The sequence below is a fragment of the Canis lupus genome, chromosome 12 (genome assembly GCF_011100685.1).
Source record: "Canis lupus familiaris isolate Mischka breed German Shepherd chromosome 12, alternate assembly UU_Cfam_GSD_1.0, whole genome shotgun sequence".
NCBI classification, from domain to species: domain Eukaryota; kingdom Metazoa; phylum Chordata; class Mammalia; order Carnivora; family Canidae; genus Canis; species Canis lupus.
The window spans coordinates 5,350,792-5,370,802 of NC_049233.1; the positions used below are offsets into that span (position 1 = coordinate 5,350,792).

General features: G+C 38.1%; 1 protein-coding gene across 1 annotated transcript in view; it reads left to right on the top strand.

Moving 5' to 3' along the window:
- MAPK14 (mitogen-activated protein kinase 14) overlaps positions 1 to 20,011 on the top strand; it is a 73,170-nt gene that overhangs the window by 23,037 nt on the left and 30,122 nt on the right. The window contains 2 exon segments of the mRNA NM_001003206.1: positions 2,144 to 2,273; positions 9,713 to 9,771. Coding sequence (NP_001003206.1) covers positions 2,144 to 2,273; positions 9,713 to 9,771 — 189 coding nt within the window.

A 20,011-nucleotide genomic window follows, 5' to 3' on the forward strand; every position in this document is an offset into this window, starting at 1 on the left:
AAATAAATGAAGATGGGAGAGGGCATGAAGGATGGATAGAATTAGCCAATGATGATGAGGTCCACAAATCGTTGTAGTCATACATACTTGGAAGTAAACTAGAAGTAAACTAAAAGGCACAGAAGGTTTGTGATGGAAAATGGGTGCTGGCATTCAAAACTGTGTAGGTGGGGCAGCTTTTGATGGTGATAGAGGTCCAGGGTGTGACCATGGAGGTGGCTGGGTAAGGTGGAGTTTCCTGGAGAGGTCAGGAAATTGAGAGGCCAGGATGTTGGATGTGTCCTCCACCTGGGTGTTGAACTTGCCAAGAATGATGACAGAAATTGGGAGTGGAGAGAGACTTTGAGATAGGAACTAACTTTTCAGTGAATAATGGAAAATTCCAGGTCAGTGGGTTACAGCAGCAGAGAGGTAGTGATAGCTGTGAGCAGGGGCTTTTGTAAAACAAATGAAGAATTATAGTCTGGAAGTAGGAATGGTTGGCGAGGAGGACATTTGCCCCACCTGCTAGCCACGAGGTACCTAGAATAGAGAGAATCCCCTGTAAGGGCAGGGCTGTAAGAGAAGTAGTGTCTTCCAGGTAGAGCCTAGATTCAATTAAAGAGGTGGAGGTGAGGCTCAGAAAGGGGGTTGGAGATTTATAGGAATTTGTAACAAATTGGAATTTGAAGAGCAAGGACTTAGTCTAAGGATTTGGGAGGGAAAGGAGGGGAACTTCTGGAAGTACAGAGTCACATGGGAAAAGAGTTTGGTCATGATAGATGATCCAGAAGTCTTGGATGCCCATTCGAGACTGAGATAAACAGGAGGATGAGGCATGATCAGATTAGCCCAGTCTCTAAAAATAATTAAAATACACATCAAGTTTCTTGCTGCAGTTGTCCTACAGGATCTAGCCTCTGCCCATACCTCTGACCTCATTCTTTTCTACTCTCCCTGTGCTCCCAGTGTTCCACCTACACAGGCCATCTTTACACCCCCCAGCATGCCATATTTTTTCTACCTGTTTCTTCTTTCCTTTGTTTGTACTTGCTCTTCTGAGAGGCGGCATGGCAAAATGGTTAATAGCATGAGCTGTGGATCCAGATTCCCTCCTCCTGACACTTTCAAGTCTTGTGATTATGGGCAAGTTATTTAACTTGTCTGTGCTTTGGTTTCCTCATTTCTGAGTGGGGGAATGATAGCATTTACTTCATAGGGGTGTTGGGGATTAAAATTTATTTTAATTAAAAAAATTAACAGTTAGGCCTGGAACAGCTTCTGGTATGCAATAAAGACTCAATAAATGTTAATACAATTTTTTCCTTCTGTTTGAAGCTCTTTTTCCCTATACCTCTACATGGTTGCTATGTTCTCATCATTCAGTTGTCAGCTTGAACCTATTTGCTCAGACATCCTAGCTAAAGAAGCAAAACCCCACTGGCTTTCTCTCATTTGTCCCATTATTCTGTTTTATTTCATGATAGCGTTCATCACTATTTGAAATTATTGTATTATTCAGCTCATTCCCTCTCCCCCATCCCCTGAGGGATTTGTTGACTTGTTCCTTATTAGATTTTTAGCTTCTGAAGAGTGGCAGATACTTTGTAGGCACTCAAGAAGTTTTTGTGCCACCTCATTGTCCTGAAACCATTCCAAGCCCTCCATTCTGATCAACATTTGGTGGCAAGGTGATAGGCCTGAGGCAGACAGAATCCAGGTCTTTGTATATTGGTCTGTTGGCTCCTGTAAATCAAGTGGCCGCTTGTTTTTGTGTTTGCTGGGACACAGCTACATCCATTTTTAAAATTTATTGTCTGGCTGCTTTCTGGCTATAACCACAGAGTTGAGTGGTTGTGCTGAAGACCCTATGCCTCACAAAGTCTGAAATATTTTACTCTCTGGTCCTTTGTGGAAAAAATTTTCTGACCCCTGATTTAGGTACCTAGAAAAGAAAATGAGAAGGAAACACCCCCCAAAACAACAGATGGTTACTTTGGATAGCAGGATTATAGGTCATTTTAGTTTTTAATCTTTATACTTTGTATTTTATTGTATACCAATTTCACTTGGAAACAAAATAGCCTTCCTTATAAATACTAATTTTGAGGTATTTAGAGCACATTCCTTGATGAATTCTTTATATGTGCTTTTTTTTCCTTAGTGCTGCTTTTGACACAAAAACTGGGTTACGTGTGGCAGTCAAGAAGCTCTCCAGACCATTTCAGTCCATTATTCATGCCAAAAGGACCTACAGAGAACTGCGGTTACTGAAACATATGAAACATGAAAATGTAAGTTATTCATACAAGGAAGAATAAATGCTGCTCTTGAATAGACTGGGGGAAAAATGTGTTCTGATTACTGAAATGAGAATACATGAGAATGCATCGAACTTTGGACCATTCTTCTGGTACCAGGGTGTTTGTGGCCACTGTGTTATGCCAGGTAGCCATCCAAAGCCTTGGGAGTTCATGGGTACATCTTCCTGGAGTTTGAGTTTTACTAAGACAGTTTTAGAGGGAAAGCATTAGCCAACAAAAATAAAAGCATTTTTAAGAGAAAATACTACAAAAATAATTTTGCATTCTTTACCAGATTTACTTAATATTGTAGTGTCCAAATATGGGACTCTAAGGTTGTTTTGTGTTTTAATGGGTTATTTCAGTGGAGAAGTTTGAGACAACTTGCCTTAGGCCCACTGAATGCCCTATCAAAGGTGACTATTAATTTATGGGTGATTTGATATAATTTTCCTTTTTAATCTTTTGCAGTATAGCTTTTCCAGAGTCAGGTATTTTAATAACTGTGACAAAGACATTGTTTAAGTTAAATATAACCCTTTCTTTTCTGTCAATTTGAAAATTTGAGAGCAATGCCATCCTGCAAAAAAACCCTAATACAATATATAAAGGGATGCAATTGGAATAATAGCTGAAAGTGAAAAGACAGTTGACAAAGGATACTTACTTTCCTAAATTTCAAAATCAAGTTAAAAAGAATTTATTTGATTGCTGTATGAAAGAAACTGTAAAATTTGTAGCATTGTAGAAACAATGACCATAGAGATTTTAGAGTCATTTGACCGTATTGATTGTTACTGTATAGAAAAAATATTCAAAATGTGTAAATTTATTACTTGGCTATTCAGATCTTTTCTGTTTTAATAATTAAACTTTTAAGAATATCTTTAAATTATAGATAAATGATACTTTATTAATATACAGTTGTTTAACAAGGTACAAATTTTTTCTAAATTGGGAGCATTGAGACTTGAATTTATTTATTTATTTATTTACTTATTTATTTATTTATTATTTTTAAAGATTTTATTTATTCATGAAAGACACACACACACACAGAGGCAGAGACATAGGCAGAGGGAGAAGTAGGCTCCATGCAGGAACCCAACGTGGGACTTGATCCTGGGTCTCCAGGATCAGGCTCTAGGCTGAAGGCGGCGCCAAACTGCTGAGCAATCCGGGCTGCCCCTTGAGACTTGAATTTAGAATTGGATTACAGAAATGGTGTTGTAATCACAGGAGTAGCTTATTTATTTTCATGGTTTATTTTAATTGCATACTATTGAGCAAATTCTGTTTTTCACAGGTAACCTTTATACCTAGGTATAATTTTTATGTGCATTCATGTGCAAAGCTGAGTTTTTAAAAAGTTCAGTAGAGCTGCAGCCTTCCTAATCAGTGACATGTTTACAAGAAGTTGAGATATATGGAAAAAGCTAGCAGGAGAAGCTTTATTCCAAGGTCTGCATACAATCAAGGTGGCCTGGTAGCTTAACTGATGTGTTTACATTTGGTTTTTAACACAGTTGAGTGTGTATGCTGTTTTTCATTACACATTAATAAATATGACAAAGACATTATCATAGCTTTTTAAATAAGAAAACTTTGAAAATGGAATGCAAGCGAAACATTTATGGAACCCCAAAGCACTTTCAGGAGGCCCTGGGTTCCCACTGATGTTGCCAGTGCTCATTTACAAACATCTGGTTTAGATTACCAGCGCTATACTTTATTGTTCTGCTTTTCTTCATAGACCATTTAAGCCAATGTTTAGGGCAAAGATTATTTTGGGTTATCTGAATCCATGCCTTGGCTTTTCTAGTGATCATAAGAAACAACCTTATTTAGTTTATTATGCTCTAATTTTCTGTAATGAGATAACTTCAAAATGTGTCTTCTGTGGTATTAGGTTGGTTATGTGTGGGTCACTCTCTATTTGTAGAAATGAAGATGCCACACTGATGGGATACAATTGTTCTAATTTAGGAAGGGCTACAAGAATCTTTATTTTTTAAAGATTTATTTATACATGAGAGACACAGAGAGAGAGAGAGAGAGGCAGAGACACAGGCAGAGGGAGAAGCAGGCTCCATGCAGGGATCCCGATGTGGGACTCCATCCAGGAACTCTGGGATCACGACCTGGGCTGAAGGGAGACATTCAACCACCAAGCCACCCAGGTGTCCCATACAATAACCTTAAAAAAAAAAAAAAAAAAAAAGGGCGGGCTGATGGGGTGCCTGGGTGGCACAGTCAGTAGAGTATCCGACTCTTGGTTTTGGTTCAGGTCATAATCTTGGGGTCATGGGATTGAGCTCTGTGCTTAGTGGAGTGCTTGGAACTGTCTCTCCCTCTCCTCCTGCCCCATCCCATTGCACTTGTTCTCTCTCTGTTCTCTCACTCAAATGAATGGTTAAGTCTTTTTTTTTTTTTTTTTTTTTAAAGAGGGCTGATAGTATTAGGAAAACAGGATTTTAACTTACATAAGTTGTTTCATAAGCAGCTTGTTTAATATTAATAGCAGTTGGTCTTTTCATGTTAACATGAAAAGGTTAGATTTTAGCAGTATCAATGTAGAGGGTCATCTGTACTTAAATATTGGTGATTTGGTTTTGAACAAAAGAAGGCATATGGCTGAATATTTTATAGTTCTCTGTTCTGTTAGGGGCTAACAGACTTTGACTCAATATAGGAAAATTCCTGAATGTCAGCGTATTCCACAAACATTTTTTAGGAGCTCTCCATGTCAAAGTAGTTTTACCTAGGGAAGAACCAAGACTTCCAAATAAATTTAATTGAGGATTTTAAGAGGAGTTCCTCTCCTTCATCTTCCTTTTTCTCTTCCTCTTTTTTTAAAATGACTCTTTTGCGGGGCGGGGGGGGGTGGGGCGCCTGGCTGGCCCAGTCAGTAGAGTATATGACTCTTGATCTCAGGGTTGTGAGTTTGAGCCCCATGTTGGGTGTAGAGATTACTTAAAAATAAAATCTTTAAAATGAATGAATGAATGAGTGACTCTTTTGGGCCACTGTACAATTTTTAACTAGCCATGAGGCCTCCAAAAATAGCAGCTTAAAACTCTTGACAATATTAAGTACTGGAAACAAATATGATTTCTGGGTGCCAAATGCACATGTCATGTTTTACACAAAAATGCCTGACTCAGAATCAATGGCTCATCTTAAGTTATTTCATTAGTATTAATGAATGACAGACACACATTTACCAGATGAGTAATAGGAGCTAAGGTATGTCCCTCTGTGGCTGTAAGAGTTATTCTCTGAACAGAGTTAGCTGGTGCGTTCTTGATTGGATTTGTGACCTTGATCTTATTAACACCTGCTCTAAGGAAAGATGAAAGGGAAGCATCTTGCCAGCTACATCCTTTTGCTTTCTCGGTAGGTACTGCAAAGATTGCCTGGAGTTAAGGGCCTGGAGATCTGTACTAACCAAACTAAGTCAATGTTTTGCTGCACTTGTCTTTGGTGACTGAGCTAAAGTGGGTTTTTTTCTTGAATATGTGCCAAATTAGTAAAATCATATGACTTTTATGTCTGTCGGTTTTTGGACCATTATAGGATAGTCATCAGAGACATCTGCTGATTATTTTCATTATAAATGTCTTTTCTAAATAACTGACTCCTGGGTTACTTTGGGGTGTCTAAAAGCATATAATGGAAGCAAAAGAAATAAAGAAATAGGTAACACATAACTTGAATTAGAAGGAAAATTCCATTTAAGAAATGAGAAATGAGTAGATTACGGAATATTCCTATAAGTTCCCAGACCTATTTTAATGGTGGGAAACTTATTTTTACAGTATTTTCCTTTTGATGAATACTCCATAAATACAATTGATGGAGAAGGGATATTTGTAAAAGGCCACAAAAAATTAAAGATGCTTGATGTAACATGGGTAGTTTTAATCTCATACAATGTGTCCTTTTTTAGGAAATTTTTTTTTTTTTTTTTTTTTTTTTATTTATGATAGTCACAGAGAGAGAGAGAGAGGCAGAGACACAGGCAGAGGGAGAAGCAGGCTCCATGCACCGGGAGCCCGATGTGGGATTCGATCCCGGGTCTCCAGGATCGCGCCCTGGGCCAAAGGCAGGCGCCAAACCGCTGCGCCACCCAGGGATCCCCCTTTTTTAGGAAATTAAAATTTGATAGGCTATTTACTAATGTGCTGGTTCTATTATTATTTTCCAAATTAGTTTATTGTGCTGCTTGCAGTCATGCTTCTTAATCATCTTAATAATTTAGCTTAGCTTTGTATCTCAAATTTTGTTACTGGAGGTAGCTGCTTCAGAGAGTTTGTTTCTGTGATTTGTATTCTGTAATTCTTTATAAAACTCTAAGGATTGTGATCACCACTTATTTTGGTCATCAACAGAGGGTCAGTCCTTTGGACTGGGCACCTTCAGTTATATTGTCTACTCAATATTCCCCACAATGCGATAAAAATAAGCATCTCCCTTTATTTCATATAAGGACGTGAGGCTCAAAGAAGATGTGTTTCTTTCATTTACTTAATAATTGAGGTACTGTATGCCAGGCATATTCCAAGTGCTGGATTATTGGAATGTAAGTTCATGGGTCCAGGAAATCACAAACTGACTGTAGAGTTCAGACTTAAAGCTGTTTGATTCCAAAATGCTTATGTTTTCACATTGAAGTTGGAGCTGTTATTTGAAGATGTTCTGGACTTACTTTGTTTTACTTTATTTTGTCTTCAAGGTAACTCTTACATGAAGAGTCCTGTGTAAATTGATCTCTAGTGATTTACTCTTTTATCTGAGAATTTTCACAGCACAATTGAAATAACATAAAACAATGTATATTGCTTTAAACTCCTATTGTATTTGGGGAGTTGCAGCATCTCACATAATAAGAACCAATGGTTAGAAAATATTGGAACAGTAGAAAAAAATTGGTTTCTGGATCTCAGTTACCTAAAGTACAAGTGGGGATGGGGATAGTAATAAAAAGAACAGAGGTCTTAAGCCAGAATTATATCAAACTCAGTGAAAATAATTATGGTTTAGTTGGGGAAGGTAAAAGAAAATGATTTGACTTAAGTTTAAAGCACTGTACAGACCTGTTCCAAAGTCAGGGATACACTGTTGGTAGGAATGTAAGTTGACCTCACCTTTATGTAGAACAATTTAACAATATTAAGATCCTTAAATATATTGGTGTCCTTTGATGCTATAATTCTTTTTTTTTTTTAAAGATTGTATTTATTTATTTGACAGAGAGGGCACAAGCAAGGAGAGAGGAAGGCAGAGGGAGAGGAAGCAGCAGGGAGCCTGATGCCAGCAGAACTTGATCTCAGGATCCTGGGGTCATGACCTGAGCCAAAGGCAGATGCTTAACCAACTGAGCCACCCAGGTGCCCTGTAGTTCTATTTCTTCAAATCTATTTTCTGAAAGGAAATACAAGATGTGCAAAATATGTATTACATGTACATATATACACATATGCACACTTGTATGCATACACACTTGCAGTGTTCCTTAAATGTCCAAAGATAGGAAATTGGTTAAATTAGGGTATATATAAGTGGTAGAGCATGAAAAATATTTGAAGATATAGTCATTCTATAGTAAGTGACAAGGCAGGATACAAAACTGTGTGCAGAGAATAACCCCAACTTTAACTTATGTACATCAGAAAAATCAAAGGAAATATCTCAAAATGTTAATGATAGTTATAATAGGTAGTGCAATTATAAGTAATTTTGATTTTCTTGTATACAGTTGTCTGGGTAATAATCTTATGGGTAACTGTATTTTTCTTTTGGAATAAGATGCAAAGTCTTGAAAAGCTATTCTCTTTGACTTCCAAGGCCTTTTTTGGGTCTTGTTTGCCTTTTGGGTTCAGGCTATATAATTGAAATTGCTTAAAAAAAAAAAAAAAAAAAGAAATTGCTTTTAAAAGTCTGATAGGGGATCCCTGAGTGGCTCAGCGGTTTAGTGCCTGCCTGCAGCCTAGGGCGTGATCCTGGAATCCTGGGGTTGAGTTCCGCGTCGGGCTTCCTGCATGGAGTCTGCTTCTCCCTCTGCCTCTGCTCTGCCTCTCTCTCTCTCTCTGTGTCTCTCGTGAATGGACAAATAAAATCTTTATTAAAAAATAAATAAAAGTCTGATAGATAAATGGAGTAACATTCTAATTAAGAGTGTTCTTTTTCATGATAATGTTTTGAGCAGTGGTATATTTTACTTTCAGGTGGTTTGTTTAACTTGCTAGGTTAGAGCAGCATGCTGATGAGGCCCAGTCATGGATTGGTGTTCATGAAGGCCATTTAGCTTTTGTTTCATTTCTAGATATTCTTTTTTTTTTTTTTTTAAGATTTTATTTATTTATTTGAAAAAGAGAGGAAGAGAAAGTGAATGAGAGGGAGAGTGAATCTGAAGCTGACTCCATGCTGAGCACAGAGCCAGATGCGGGGCTTGATCCCACCACCTCGAGATCATGAGCTGAGCTGAAATCCAGAGCCACCAGGCACCCCATCATTTCCAGATATTTTAAGTCTGGTTTTAGGAGTTACTGGCAGTGGTTGAGGAATGGTAGTGTATATATGGATTATCCAGTATATATCCATGATCAGAAAAACTGCTCAAAGATCATGGATAACCGAGTATTAAATAGTTTTTGCTTTCTCCTTGTATAAGCATAGGCTTTATCTTTTCATTTTTAAATAGTCTGATCTAAATACCTGATGATGATTAAGAAAAGTGTCTGAATATTAAGAATATTACATGAAGGGATGCCTTGTGGTTCAGTAGTTGAGCATCTGCCTTTGGCTCAGGTCATGATCCCAGGGTCCTGGGATCAAGTTCCACATCAGGCTCCTCACAAGGAGCCTGCTTCTCCCTCAGTCTCTACCTCTCTTTCTGTGACTCTTATGAATAAATAAATAAAATCTTTAAAAAGAAAGAATATTATAAGAATAACACCAAGAATAAACTAAGAGAACGTTTTGGGACCAAAAAAATATCAATCTTGAAGACTACATATGGAAAAATTTTCATGGAGTAATAATATTATTTAAGAAAGAAAAATGATACTATAGTAGTAGCTGTAGAAGTGTGACTTTTTTTTGCTTGTTAATCATTAGACTGTTGGTGCATTATGTAAGTCAAGAGCCCTGAATCTTCCTGCTTCCTGATAAATGGCTATATGTGAGCAAATTCTAAAGAGATGATGTCTTTAAAAGTAAAATACGTTATTATGGAATTGATGTTAACAAGTAAAAATCAAAAGCATAATTTGGATAAAAGAATAAGTTATAAGTTAAGTGTATGATGCTGTGATGTCATTGAACTGAGATTGTAGAATTTGAAATTATTTCCTATTAAAACGGCTAAGACCTGATGGGTACTACAGTTCTGTATTTATTTACTGTTTGATTTTTCTATTTTCTCACAGGTGATTGGTCTCTTGGATGTTTTTACACCTGCAAGGTCTCTGGAGGAATTCAATGATGTGTGAGTGAATCTTTTGTATTTGCCTTCCTCAGCTGGATAATGAAGATTAGCAGCCCACTTTTATTCCTGCACTATTTTGCAGTATACAGACTTGAAAAAATTCTTTATTCCTACCATCCAACTCTCCTAGGGAATGGGGATGGATACAGAGATGTATATTATGTGTGGTGTAAATCCACAAGGGAGGGGTGGCCCCCCAAACCCCTGCATTGTTCAAGGCTCAACTATGTATTAGTATTTTCATAATTTCAGGCACATTGTGAAGATTCAGCGGTGAGTCCTTGCAGGAGTTCCATGGAAAGGAGCGTAGGGAGTGTTGATTATGATTTTTGTCCTCAAGTTACCTGTCCCCATTTTTATTTTTATTTTTTTTATTTTTTTATTTTTTATTTTTTATTTTTTTTTAATTTTTATTTATTTATGATAGTCACAGAGAGAGAGAGAGAGAGAGAGGCAGAGACTCAGACAGAGGGAGAAGCAGGCTCCATGCACCGGGAGCCCGATGTGGGATTCGATCCCGGGTCTCCAGGATCGCGCCCTGGGCCAAAGGCAGGCGCCAAACCGCTGCGCCACCCAGGGATCCCGCCTGTCCCCATTTTTAAAGAGACACCTTCACACTTCACATCATTATATTCACATCAAGAAATATAGCCACGCCCTGGTTCCATATAAATTCATCTCTCTCTTTTGTCCTAGTTATGTGTGGAAATGGTACTAGACCTGCATGCTCTTCCTTGAAGTAATAGATTTCTGTTTTGAAACAAAGGGCAGGTCTCATGTATTAAGAAAGCTACTTACATAGTGCTAGTTCTCCCAGTGCTAACCTGAGAGTCTTAGGAACCAGTAGTGGAGGTTTGGGAAAATGAAACAGGAGAGAAAGCAGCTATGAGGATGTTTATTTAGTAGGTAACCATTGTGGGTGACTGTGCTGAAAACTACCAGGATCTTGTAGGAAACAGTGTGAATGCACCTCAGATAGGGAGCATTTATCCCTTGACCCTGACCCCACTGGCAAGGGTTTGCTCCAGCGGGCATTAATGCCATCTCATGTCCAGGTTGCACATGTGTGAGATGTGTGAGTACAAGATAGATTCCAGCAGATGCTCTCATGCATGTAGGAGCCGTCACTGTAGCTTTCCCAGTATCTGAATTAGCAGACCTCCCTCCCATCAGATATACTATACCATAACAGAGAAGGAATAGCTTAAATTCAGAGTAGTACATTGACATTTTGGAATTCCTACCTGGAAAGGGTTACTGTTGTGAAAATCAAAACAGAGTTGCAGATCATGACTGCTTCTTTCTTTCTTTTTCTTTTATTTTTTTAAGATTTTATTTATTTATTCATGAGAGACACAGAGAGAGAGGCAGAGACACAGGCAGAGGGAGAAGCAGCCTTCCTTCGGGGAGCCGGTTGTGGGACTTAATCCTGGGATTCCAGAATCACGCCCTGAGCTAAAGGCAGATGCTCAACCACTGACCCAGGCGTCCCATAGCTGCTTCTTTCTTAACCTCTACCCCCTCCCCACCATTGTCCCCAGTCCTGAACTTAACTGGCTTCTCCCTACCCTTATCCTGTGTCCAGTTTCTCCTACCTTTATTTGTCCCAGGCTGAGTGCAAGCATCATTTGCTCTTTTCACAGAGAACAAGCAGGGGGATATGTTTGAGCTTGTGTGTTTTGTCTAATGAAAAGGTGAAAGAAAAAAGATGAAAAGAAATGTAGAATATGAAATGTAAAAAGAAGCAGGAAAGGTAGCAAAAATTTTTCCCCATCTTGTGAACTTAGTTGGAAGATAATATGGCTGAGAGTAGAAGATGAAAGTGAAGAATCTGGCCCAAGTATGAGAATTTCTATCCACATTAACCTTGATCCTGCTAATGAAAGTTTAAGAAACAAGTAAAGGGAAAAATAGGTAATAACCAAGAACATAGAGCTCTGCTTGGCCCTGGAATATAGAGGCTTCCAAAGATTATCAGATGCTACCCAGCCAGGGCACATGGTTGCAAATTGTTGAGCCCTGCTGCAGGGTATATTTGGAAAAGAATATTGCAGAATAATGTTTTTTTTTTTCCTTTAAAATTAATTTTTAGGGATGCCTGGGTTGATATTTTGGAATTCCTACCTGGAAAGGGTTACTGTTGTGAAAAACAAAACAGAATTGCAGATCATGACTGCTTCTTTTCTTTTTCTTTTCTTTTCTTTTCCTTTTCTTTTCTTTTCTTTTCTTTTCTTCTCTTTTCTTTCTTTCTTTTTTTAAGATTTTATTTATTTATTCATGAGAGACACAGAGAGAGAGGCAGAGACACAGGCAGAGGGAGAAGCAGCCTCCCTGGGTTGAGCATCTGCCTTTGGCTCAGGGCGTGATCCTGGAGTCTCAGGATCGAGTCCCTCATCGGGCTCCCTGCATGGACCCTGCTTCTCTCTCTGCCTGTGTCTCTGCCTCTCTCTCTCATGAATGTGTCTGCCTCTCTCTCTCATTCTGTGTCTCTTATGAATAAATAAAATCTTTAAAAAAAAAGAAAATTATTCTTTTAGAGCATCTTTAACTTTACAACAGAATTTAGAGGGAATGCAGATTTCCTGTATACACCCCTGCCCCCCACATGCATAGACTCCCCCCTTGTCAACATCACTCCTCAGAATGGTTCTTTCTTTCTTTCTTTCTTTCTTTCTTTCTTTCTTTCTTTCTTTCTTTCTTTTTCTTTCTTTCTTTCCTTCCTTTCTTTCTCTTTCTTCTTTCTTTCTTTCTTTCTTTCTTTCTTTCTTTCTTTCTTTCTTTCTTTCTTTCTTGTTATGTCATGTGGCTCACCTTAGTGCTGTAATTCTATGGATTTGGACAAACATGTAATGACATGTTAACATTTAATATTGTACAGTGTATTTTCACTGCCCTAAGAATGATGGGTTTTGGTATTTTCCCTAGATGTGGAAGAAAAGCTGAAGCTGAAGTAATGTATTCGTGAATACCTCTGGAAAACATTTAAATCAAGTCTGAGCTATACTCTAAAATTTTGGGTCTCATGAGGATGGATTTATTTAACAAAGGAGTTGGTGAATTGCCAACCTGGGAAAATGCTGTATTTTAGTTTAATCAGGCATTCTGGAACTGGATTATGAACCTGTGTTTTTTTTTCCATGTGAAAAGATCTTATTTAAGGCTAATGTCTATTTGAAAGGTGAAGTTTTATCCATTGTTGTGCCTTTGGGTCCTTTATCCGTTTGAAGGCCCACTGACTACAAGCATACTCACTGAACTAAAGTCGCATTTATTTCTTCATTCACTCAGCAGATATTGTTGCTACGGAGTAGGAATCTGTTCTTTCTACTTAACTGTACCTGGGTTTTGGCCATTTGTTTATTAATTTCCAACTTTATTTTATTTATTTATTTTTTTAAATTTTATTTTATTTATGATAGTCACACAGAGAGAGAGGCAGAGACATAGGCAGAGGGAGAAGCAGGCTCCATGCACCGGGAGCCCGATGTGGGATTCGATCCTGGGTCTCCAGGATGGCGCCCTGGGCCAAAGGCAGGCGCCAAACTGCTGCGCCACCCAGGGATCCCTATTTCCAACTTTATTGATATAGTTATAGTTACATAGAACATTGTGTAAGTTGGGTTCTGATTATTTACAAAACAAGAACTGAGTTCATCTCTTGGGAGCAAATCTCAGTACCACTTGTTGAATGTTTGCTGAACAAAGTGTTAGAAAAAGCCTCCAGATAATGGGAAACACCACTCTTTCCCCTTAATGAAATCAAAATCTTACTGGGGAAGGAAGTAAATTCAAAACGCTTTTGTAACCGAGTTACCAATTGGGTGTAAGACCTTGGACAAGCCACTTTGCCTCTCTGGACTCCAGTGGTTCTCTAATCAAGCCTCATAGGCAAATGATGAAAATTGGGGTGGTAGATTTCTGAAATGATTTTAATGCTGAAGAACCTCTGAAGATAGAATGATGAACCTAAGTTTGCCTTTAGAAAATGTTTCATTGTTTGTTTTTCTATGATGTTTGTATTACTGGAAAAAAAATAGTACTTGTCCAGGACTGTGGTTATTTCAGTGTTTTCCAAAGTCATTTCAGACTTTGCATAAGAGACCAAACATCTTCACTTACAATTGCAAGGTTTGCTAATTTAAATAACTTTTGGGCCAGATAAATAACATAAATGAGGCTTGTAACCCTGTATTCTACAACTGGGAGTGGTAGGATCTGTGGTAAAACAGAATATTCGTACTTTCTTAAAGCAATCAAATTCACATTAAAACAAAACAACCAAACAAACAAAAACCCCAGTATTCTGGCCAAATCCAACACGCTGAAGGCTAGAGTGGTTCTACAGGTTAGCAGGTCTAGAGCTGGCTATAATTTTGAACATGAATTTTTCGTGCTAATTAATAAAATCTCTAGTTACTTTTCATATTAACAGTCAGCTTTTAATCATGTGTTATGTGTATTTGTGCCTTTAGGTTTCAGTTAGCACTTTTATCATACAATTAAAATTTTTACTGAATTTTTAACCTCTTGGTTAATAAGCATTGTGCATACTTCATTTGTAAGACTCTTACTTTTGAGAGAAGAATGATAGTGAGTTTTGGTCATTAGGAACAATGTGCAGTTACTGACTCTAACAGAGATATTCTTTGGAAAATGTGGAATTAAAAGATGAGTATATCAAGTTGTTCTTGACTGCCATATGATGTGGTTGCACAGATGGCAAAATTTTATAGAGATATATCTAGACCTTTTAATTGATTGGAAATCATTTGGACATTCCTATTGGTTTCTTGATGGTATTGACAGGAAGTGGCATATACATATGCACACTCATGCTGTAAATATTTAGTTACCAATAGAAGTCCAAAAATTTTAAATGGCCAGTATTAGAACCTAACCTCTATTGTAAGCTGCACCTTTGTGGAACAGTATTGCCTTTTCTTAGTTATAGTGGTTCTCTGATCAAGCTTAGGTAGTGAAGAGTTTTTGGGCTTGGAGCTATTTCCTCAAATTTCAGGAAAACTGAATTGTCATGGTAAGCGGAAAGCAGTCCCTATTTACCCCTTTTTCCTTTTTTTTTTTTTTTTTAACAATTTCATATTGCAGGTTTCTCATACCTGAGTTGCTTCTCTCTCCTTAGTTCTTGAAGAAGGAAACGAAAATATGGTTTTAGATTCTTCTATGATCTAGCAGAAGACCTTACTATATGGTTGGTCAGCAGCCATTGTTTTAGTGGAAACCAGTGGGCAGAGTATCACCTAGTTTAGGGTTACAATTGATAAAAATGATCGTCTAACCAATAAGCAGCCTTTTTTTGTCAGTATAAAAGTTGCTAAGCATACCGAATAGGTAAAGGGAGTTTCTGGATTTACATTTAACCTGACTTCATTCAATATTTGAATACTCATCCTATACTGGGCATAGGACTAGTCTCTGGGGGATGTAAACATGATCCCTAATAATAGAGGTGAGACTCCTAATGAGAGAAAAGAATATTTTAAATAACCAAACAAAAGACAGGGTGGTCAGTTCTGGAAGATCCTACATGATTTGTTCCTGTGCACTCTCTGATCTCATCTATGTTCTTTCCACTCGTTCTCTACATTCTAGCCACTCTGGCGGCTTTGTTCTTCCTTGAGTACAGACACCTACATTTTCAGTAGGACCTTTGCCCCGGTTTCAAACATTGGCCTGAATACTCCCTGCCATATCCATTTGACTGGCTCCTCCATTTCTTTCAGGACTCTCCTCAAAGGTCTCTTTACCACAAGCTCTTTCCCCCTCACCACCATAGCTGCAATCTGCCTCCACTGTCAGTGTCTGCTCCTCACTCCACTCTGTTCTTAGCATATTTTAACATCCTATGTTTGTTACTGTGTCTTTGGCTAAATCTATTTCTGATCACGTTTTCCTTGATCCAGGGCTACGATTATTATTTGAAAGTCTGCTAACACTTCTTGTTGAGTAAATACTGTGATCGGTTCTATGTAAGCTGTCAAAACGAAAGGCATTCCAGTTGCAATGTGGTACCTGTTTTTCATGAGAGAAAGCATAATTGTTTGCCTAAAACAACTAACGATCAAGTCAAATTTGTAATGTTGAGGCAACACATAGGGTATTCAGTGATATCAGAATGTGAAAGAAATTTAGTGGAGGAAAGCCTCTGTAGAAGGTAATAACTATATTTGAAGAAACAGATAACTATGGATGGGACATAGTTGAAATTTATCCCGAAGAAATGAAGGAAACGTGTAAAGTGTACAGAAAAAGAGATTAGCGTTGAATGGAGAATATTAAAGGAGTAGATAATCATTGATTTTTCTTCTATATTTGGATAAAAAGTGTGTACTAAATTAGCAAATAAGCATTATCTACTTGGAAATAATGCTTTCTTCCATAGCTGTGAAAGAAATACCCAGTCTTGTTTGGGCTTATAGAAATACTTTTATTCTTTGAAAATAGGCTGAGTGCCCAAGATAGGTAATAGAAGAGAAGTAGTCTAGGAGAAAGATGAAGGAGGTGAGGCTCCTTGTAGATGCCTTCCCTGGCTTACACTTGAAAACTGAATAAATTACAAATCCTTTAAGAAAATACCATTGAGTTTTTGTCTGACATGTCAGTAAGATGCCTCTTTTTTGTCAGATGAGGTGATTTCAAGCCATCTTTCCCTCATTAACTCCTTCCTAAGTCTGGGTTGGGGCCCTCTCCTCTATGTTCTCTAGCACCTTGATGTTCCCTTTAATAGTTCTAATCATGCTCTATTATGATTTTCTATTTGTATATGCCTTCCTTTCATCTTTTTCGTCATGGCATCCCCAGTGCTCAACAGTTAATATTTGTTGGTGGAGTGATTGAAGAAATGACCTTGTGCTGTCTTGTTTATAACTGGTTGATGACCTAATTTTTCTGTAGTACACTCAGTGCATTCTCTTTCAACTAGCTTTTTTGTTTTTATCCTGTAATGTAGACCATATGGTAGAAGATTGAGTCTAGTTTGGTTAATGCAGGTAATTTAGAGGGCACCACCTCTCAGTAATCTTTGTTTCAAATGAGAATAGTTTGTTGTGAAATAATCTGTCTACCTGGGTGCTAAATGGTGCCTTTACTTCTTACATTAGAACTGTCTGGTCTGCTGACCAGATGAGATCGTTGGTATATTTCTTTTTTTTTTTTTTAAGATTTTATTTATTTATCATGACAGACACAGCGAGAGAGAGAGAGAGGCAGAAACACAGGCAGAGGGAGAAGCAGGCCCCATGCAGGAGCCTGATGTGGGACTCGATCTTGGGTCTCCAGCATCATGCCCTGGACCAAAGGCAGGCACCAAACTGCTGAGCCACCCAGGGATCCCGCGTTGGTATATTTCAATAAAATTCTCTTGCTCGGTCTTACTAGTAATTCTATTTGAATTGTCCTGGGTCATTCGATTACATTCAGTAGTAATTGAGTGGTTACTATCTACCAGACACCATTCTAGTTCCTTTAAAGGACAAAGAATTTTGTCCCCTTGAGCATTGTACAGATAGATAACAATAAGCATTGAGCATTTAAAAAGTTAGATAGCATATTAGCAGGCAATAATGCTATGGACGAAAAAAGAAAAGGTAAAGTAAGGAAGGGGAATTAGGAGTGTGAGAGCAGGGGGTGAGATGCAGTTTTAAATGGGTGGCCAAGGATAGGCCTCATTGAGAAGGTGAATTTTGGAGCAGACATTTGAAGGAATAGAAGAATTAGACCCACAGATATCTGGGGGGGGGGGGGGGGGGGGGGGGGAAGAGCGTTCTAGGCAGAAGTGCATTCCAAGCAGAAGAAACGAGGAATGCAAAAGTCCTGAGGTGGAAGACTGCTGAATTGGAATTGCAGCAGGGGGTCTGTGTGCCTGGAGCATGGAGGCCAGTATGGAGCTAAATGAGAACGGAGCAGGGAGAGAAGTGGATGATGATATCAGAGAGATAACTGGGGACAGGGTACTGGATTATGTAATAAGGCTTTATTGGCCATTGAAGGGATTTTTATCTTTATTCTAAATGAAAAGGGAAGTTTTTTGAGGAGAGAAGTGACACGATCTGATTTTCTTTAAAGAATTTTATTTATTTTTAAAGAATTACTCTGTTGCTGTGTTGCAAATAGACTGTAGCAAAGTCCCAAGGATCATTGGATGCATTTCAGCGGCTTGTGGTTACAAACTATTAATCTCTGCGATTATTTTAAATACTTTGTTTAAATATGGAAATGTTTTTGTCTTTTGATCATTGCTTGATCAAATAGGTGTGACAGTAGTAAACATGTCAATCTATAGACATAGAAGAGACTTTTTTTCCTACATTGGTTTTTTTCTGTATAATGCTTTAAAAAGAAAGGTGGTAGGGAAAGAATCTTGACAATTGGGTGTTGTCCAAGAAGTGCTTAATAAATGAAGCTCTAGGATGGAGTGCTGTCTAGAGTACTGAAACCATTTATTGTAGAATTGTGCCTTTTTTGCTTGTACAGTAGATTTTACTTATGAATCACTTTGAGAAATGATTTATGCTCCTTACATTTGATTAAATTTAAAGGAGACTGTCTTCATAAGAAAAGTGAAAAACGAGATTTGTATTAGGCCATGTAATTGTCTTTTCAGTTTTAGAGTAATAAAGTCCTACATACTTAATTAATTTTTAATTAATTAATTAATTGAGATGGAGGGCAAAAGGAGAAGGGCAGAGAATATCTAAAGCAGTTTTTTTTTTCTCATGAGTGCAGAGCCTGACATGGGGCTCCACCTCAGGATTCTGAGATCAAGACCTGAGCTGAAACCAAGAGTCCAACACTTAACCGACTGTGCCACTCAGGGGCCCCTACTTAATATATTTTTAAAGATAAGAGAACTAGGGCAGGGAAAAGAGGGAGTCATTTGTTTCCATTGGCTGCAGCCTCTGTGTTCACAGCTCACATTTGCCCAGAATCCAGAGACCTCCTCAGCTAAGGACCCCATTATGCTGGATATTTTCATCCTGATATTCTTTGCCATCATTAGCCTGGTCATTCTGTCCTACATCATCTATCTGGTCTAGTGGCCTGCAGCTGTGGTGGGAAGCCCTCAGAACAATTCAGCGGGGAGGAAGGATGAAGCTGAATGGCCAAGCATCCTGCTTGGCTGACACACCAGTGGATTTTTTCTTCTGGACATTATTTGGGCTCCTGGTCTCCAGTCCAACAAGAGGCCTCTTATCAGCAGCATCAGTCCTGTTGCCTTTCAGACCTCATCCAGAGGCTTCTGGATATGGTTAATCACTGTCAAGCTGGAGGCGTTTTGCACTCAGCTGGGACATCAGGAATTTGTGGACATGGCTGGCAACGCTGTGTGCGTGCTAGCTGTAGATAGAGGGTGTTGAGGACACAAAGCTGAAATGTAGACTCGTTAAAGTTACCATGGTGAACTGCTCAAATATTCATTTTGAGAGCTTTTCTTTAGGTGTAAATGCAACTACATATTATGCTAAAAATATGTTCTTTCCTTTCCCTCTTACATGCGGGAGGTTCCCTTGTATTGGTCCAAGAGCACGTTGTCTATCTTCATCTGTGAAGTAGTTACTTTATCACTGTCTTTACAGACTGCACAATTGGAGTTTGTGTAGTATCTCTTTTCTCACTCTCTAGCCAAAAGGAAATCGTCATTTGAATTTTTAAGATTTATCATATTTTTTCTACTCCATACCACTTGTGTCCCAGCTTCTCACTTAAGGAGAGAAAAGGTTATTATAGTCCTCATTCTTTGTGACTGGCTAAATTATAAGTTATTGAAATAGGGTAGCTATAACTCATCTTGTTATTTGAGAAAAATCTCTCTCTTACCCCCAAATAAATGTTTTTTTTTTTATATATATATTATCAAATGTTCCTTTTCTGGAAGAAAACTCTCAATATATTTCTTTGTCCAACTAGAGTTGAAGAAACTAGGTATTTTAGAATCATGACTAGGCTTGGGTCCCAAATCTGTGGTATATGAAAAGTCCATCATAATTGTTCAACATTTGATTTTTCTTTCTAGCTTAAAAATAAACAAGGAGGAAAAAAAAGATTGGGGAACTAGATAGCATTCCAGCTGTTCCCAAGCCAAACCTCCATTAATTTATTTGAGGTGTTAGGAACACTGACAATAGTAGTTGTATCTTTACTAAAATGTAATTAAATGTGCAAGGACAAATGCTGTAGAAATTATGTAGTTATCCATGAATGCTCCTTTTGGAATTGACTTATT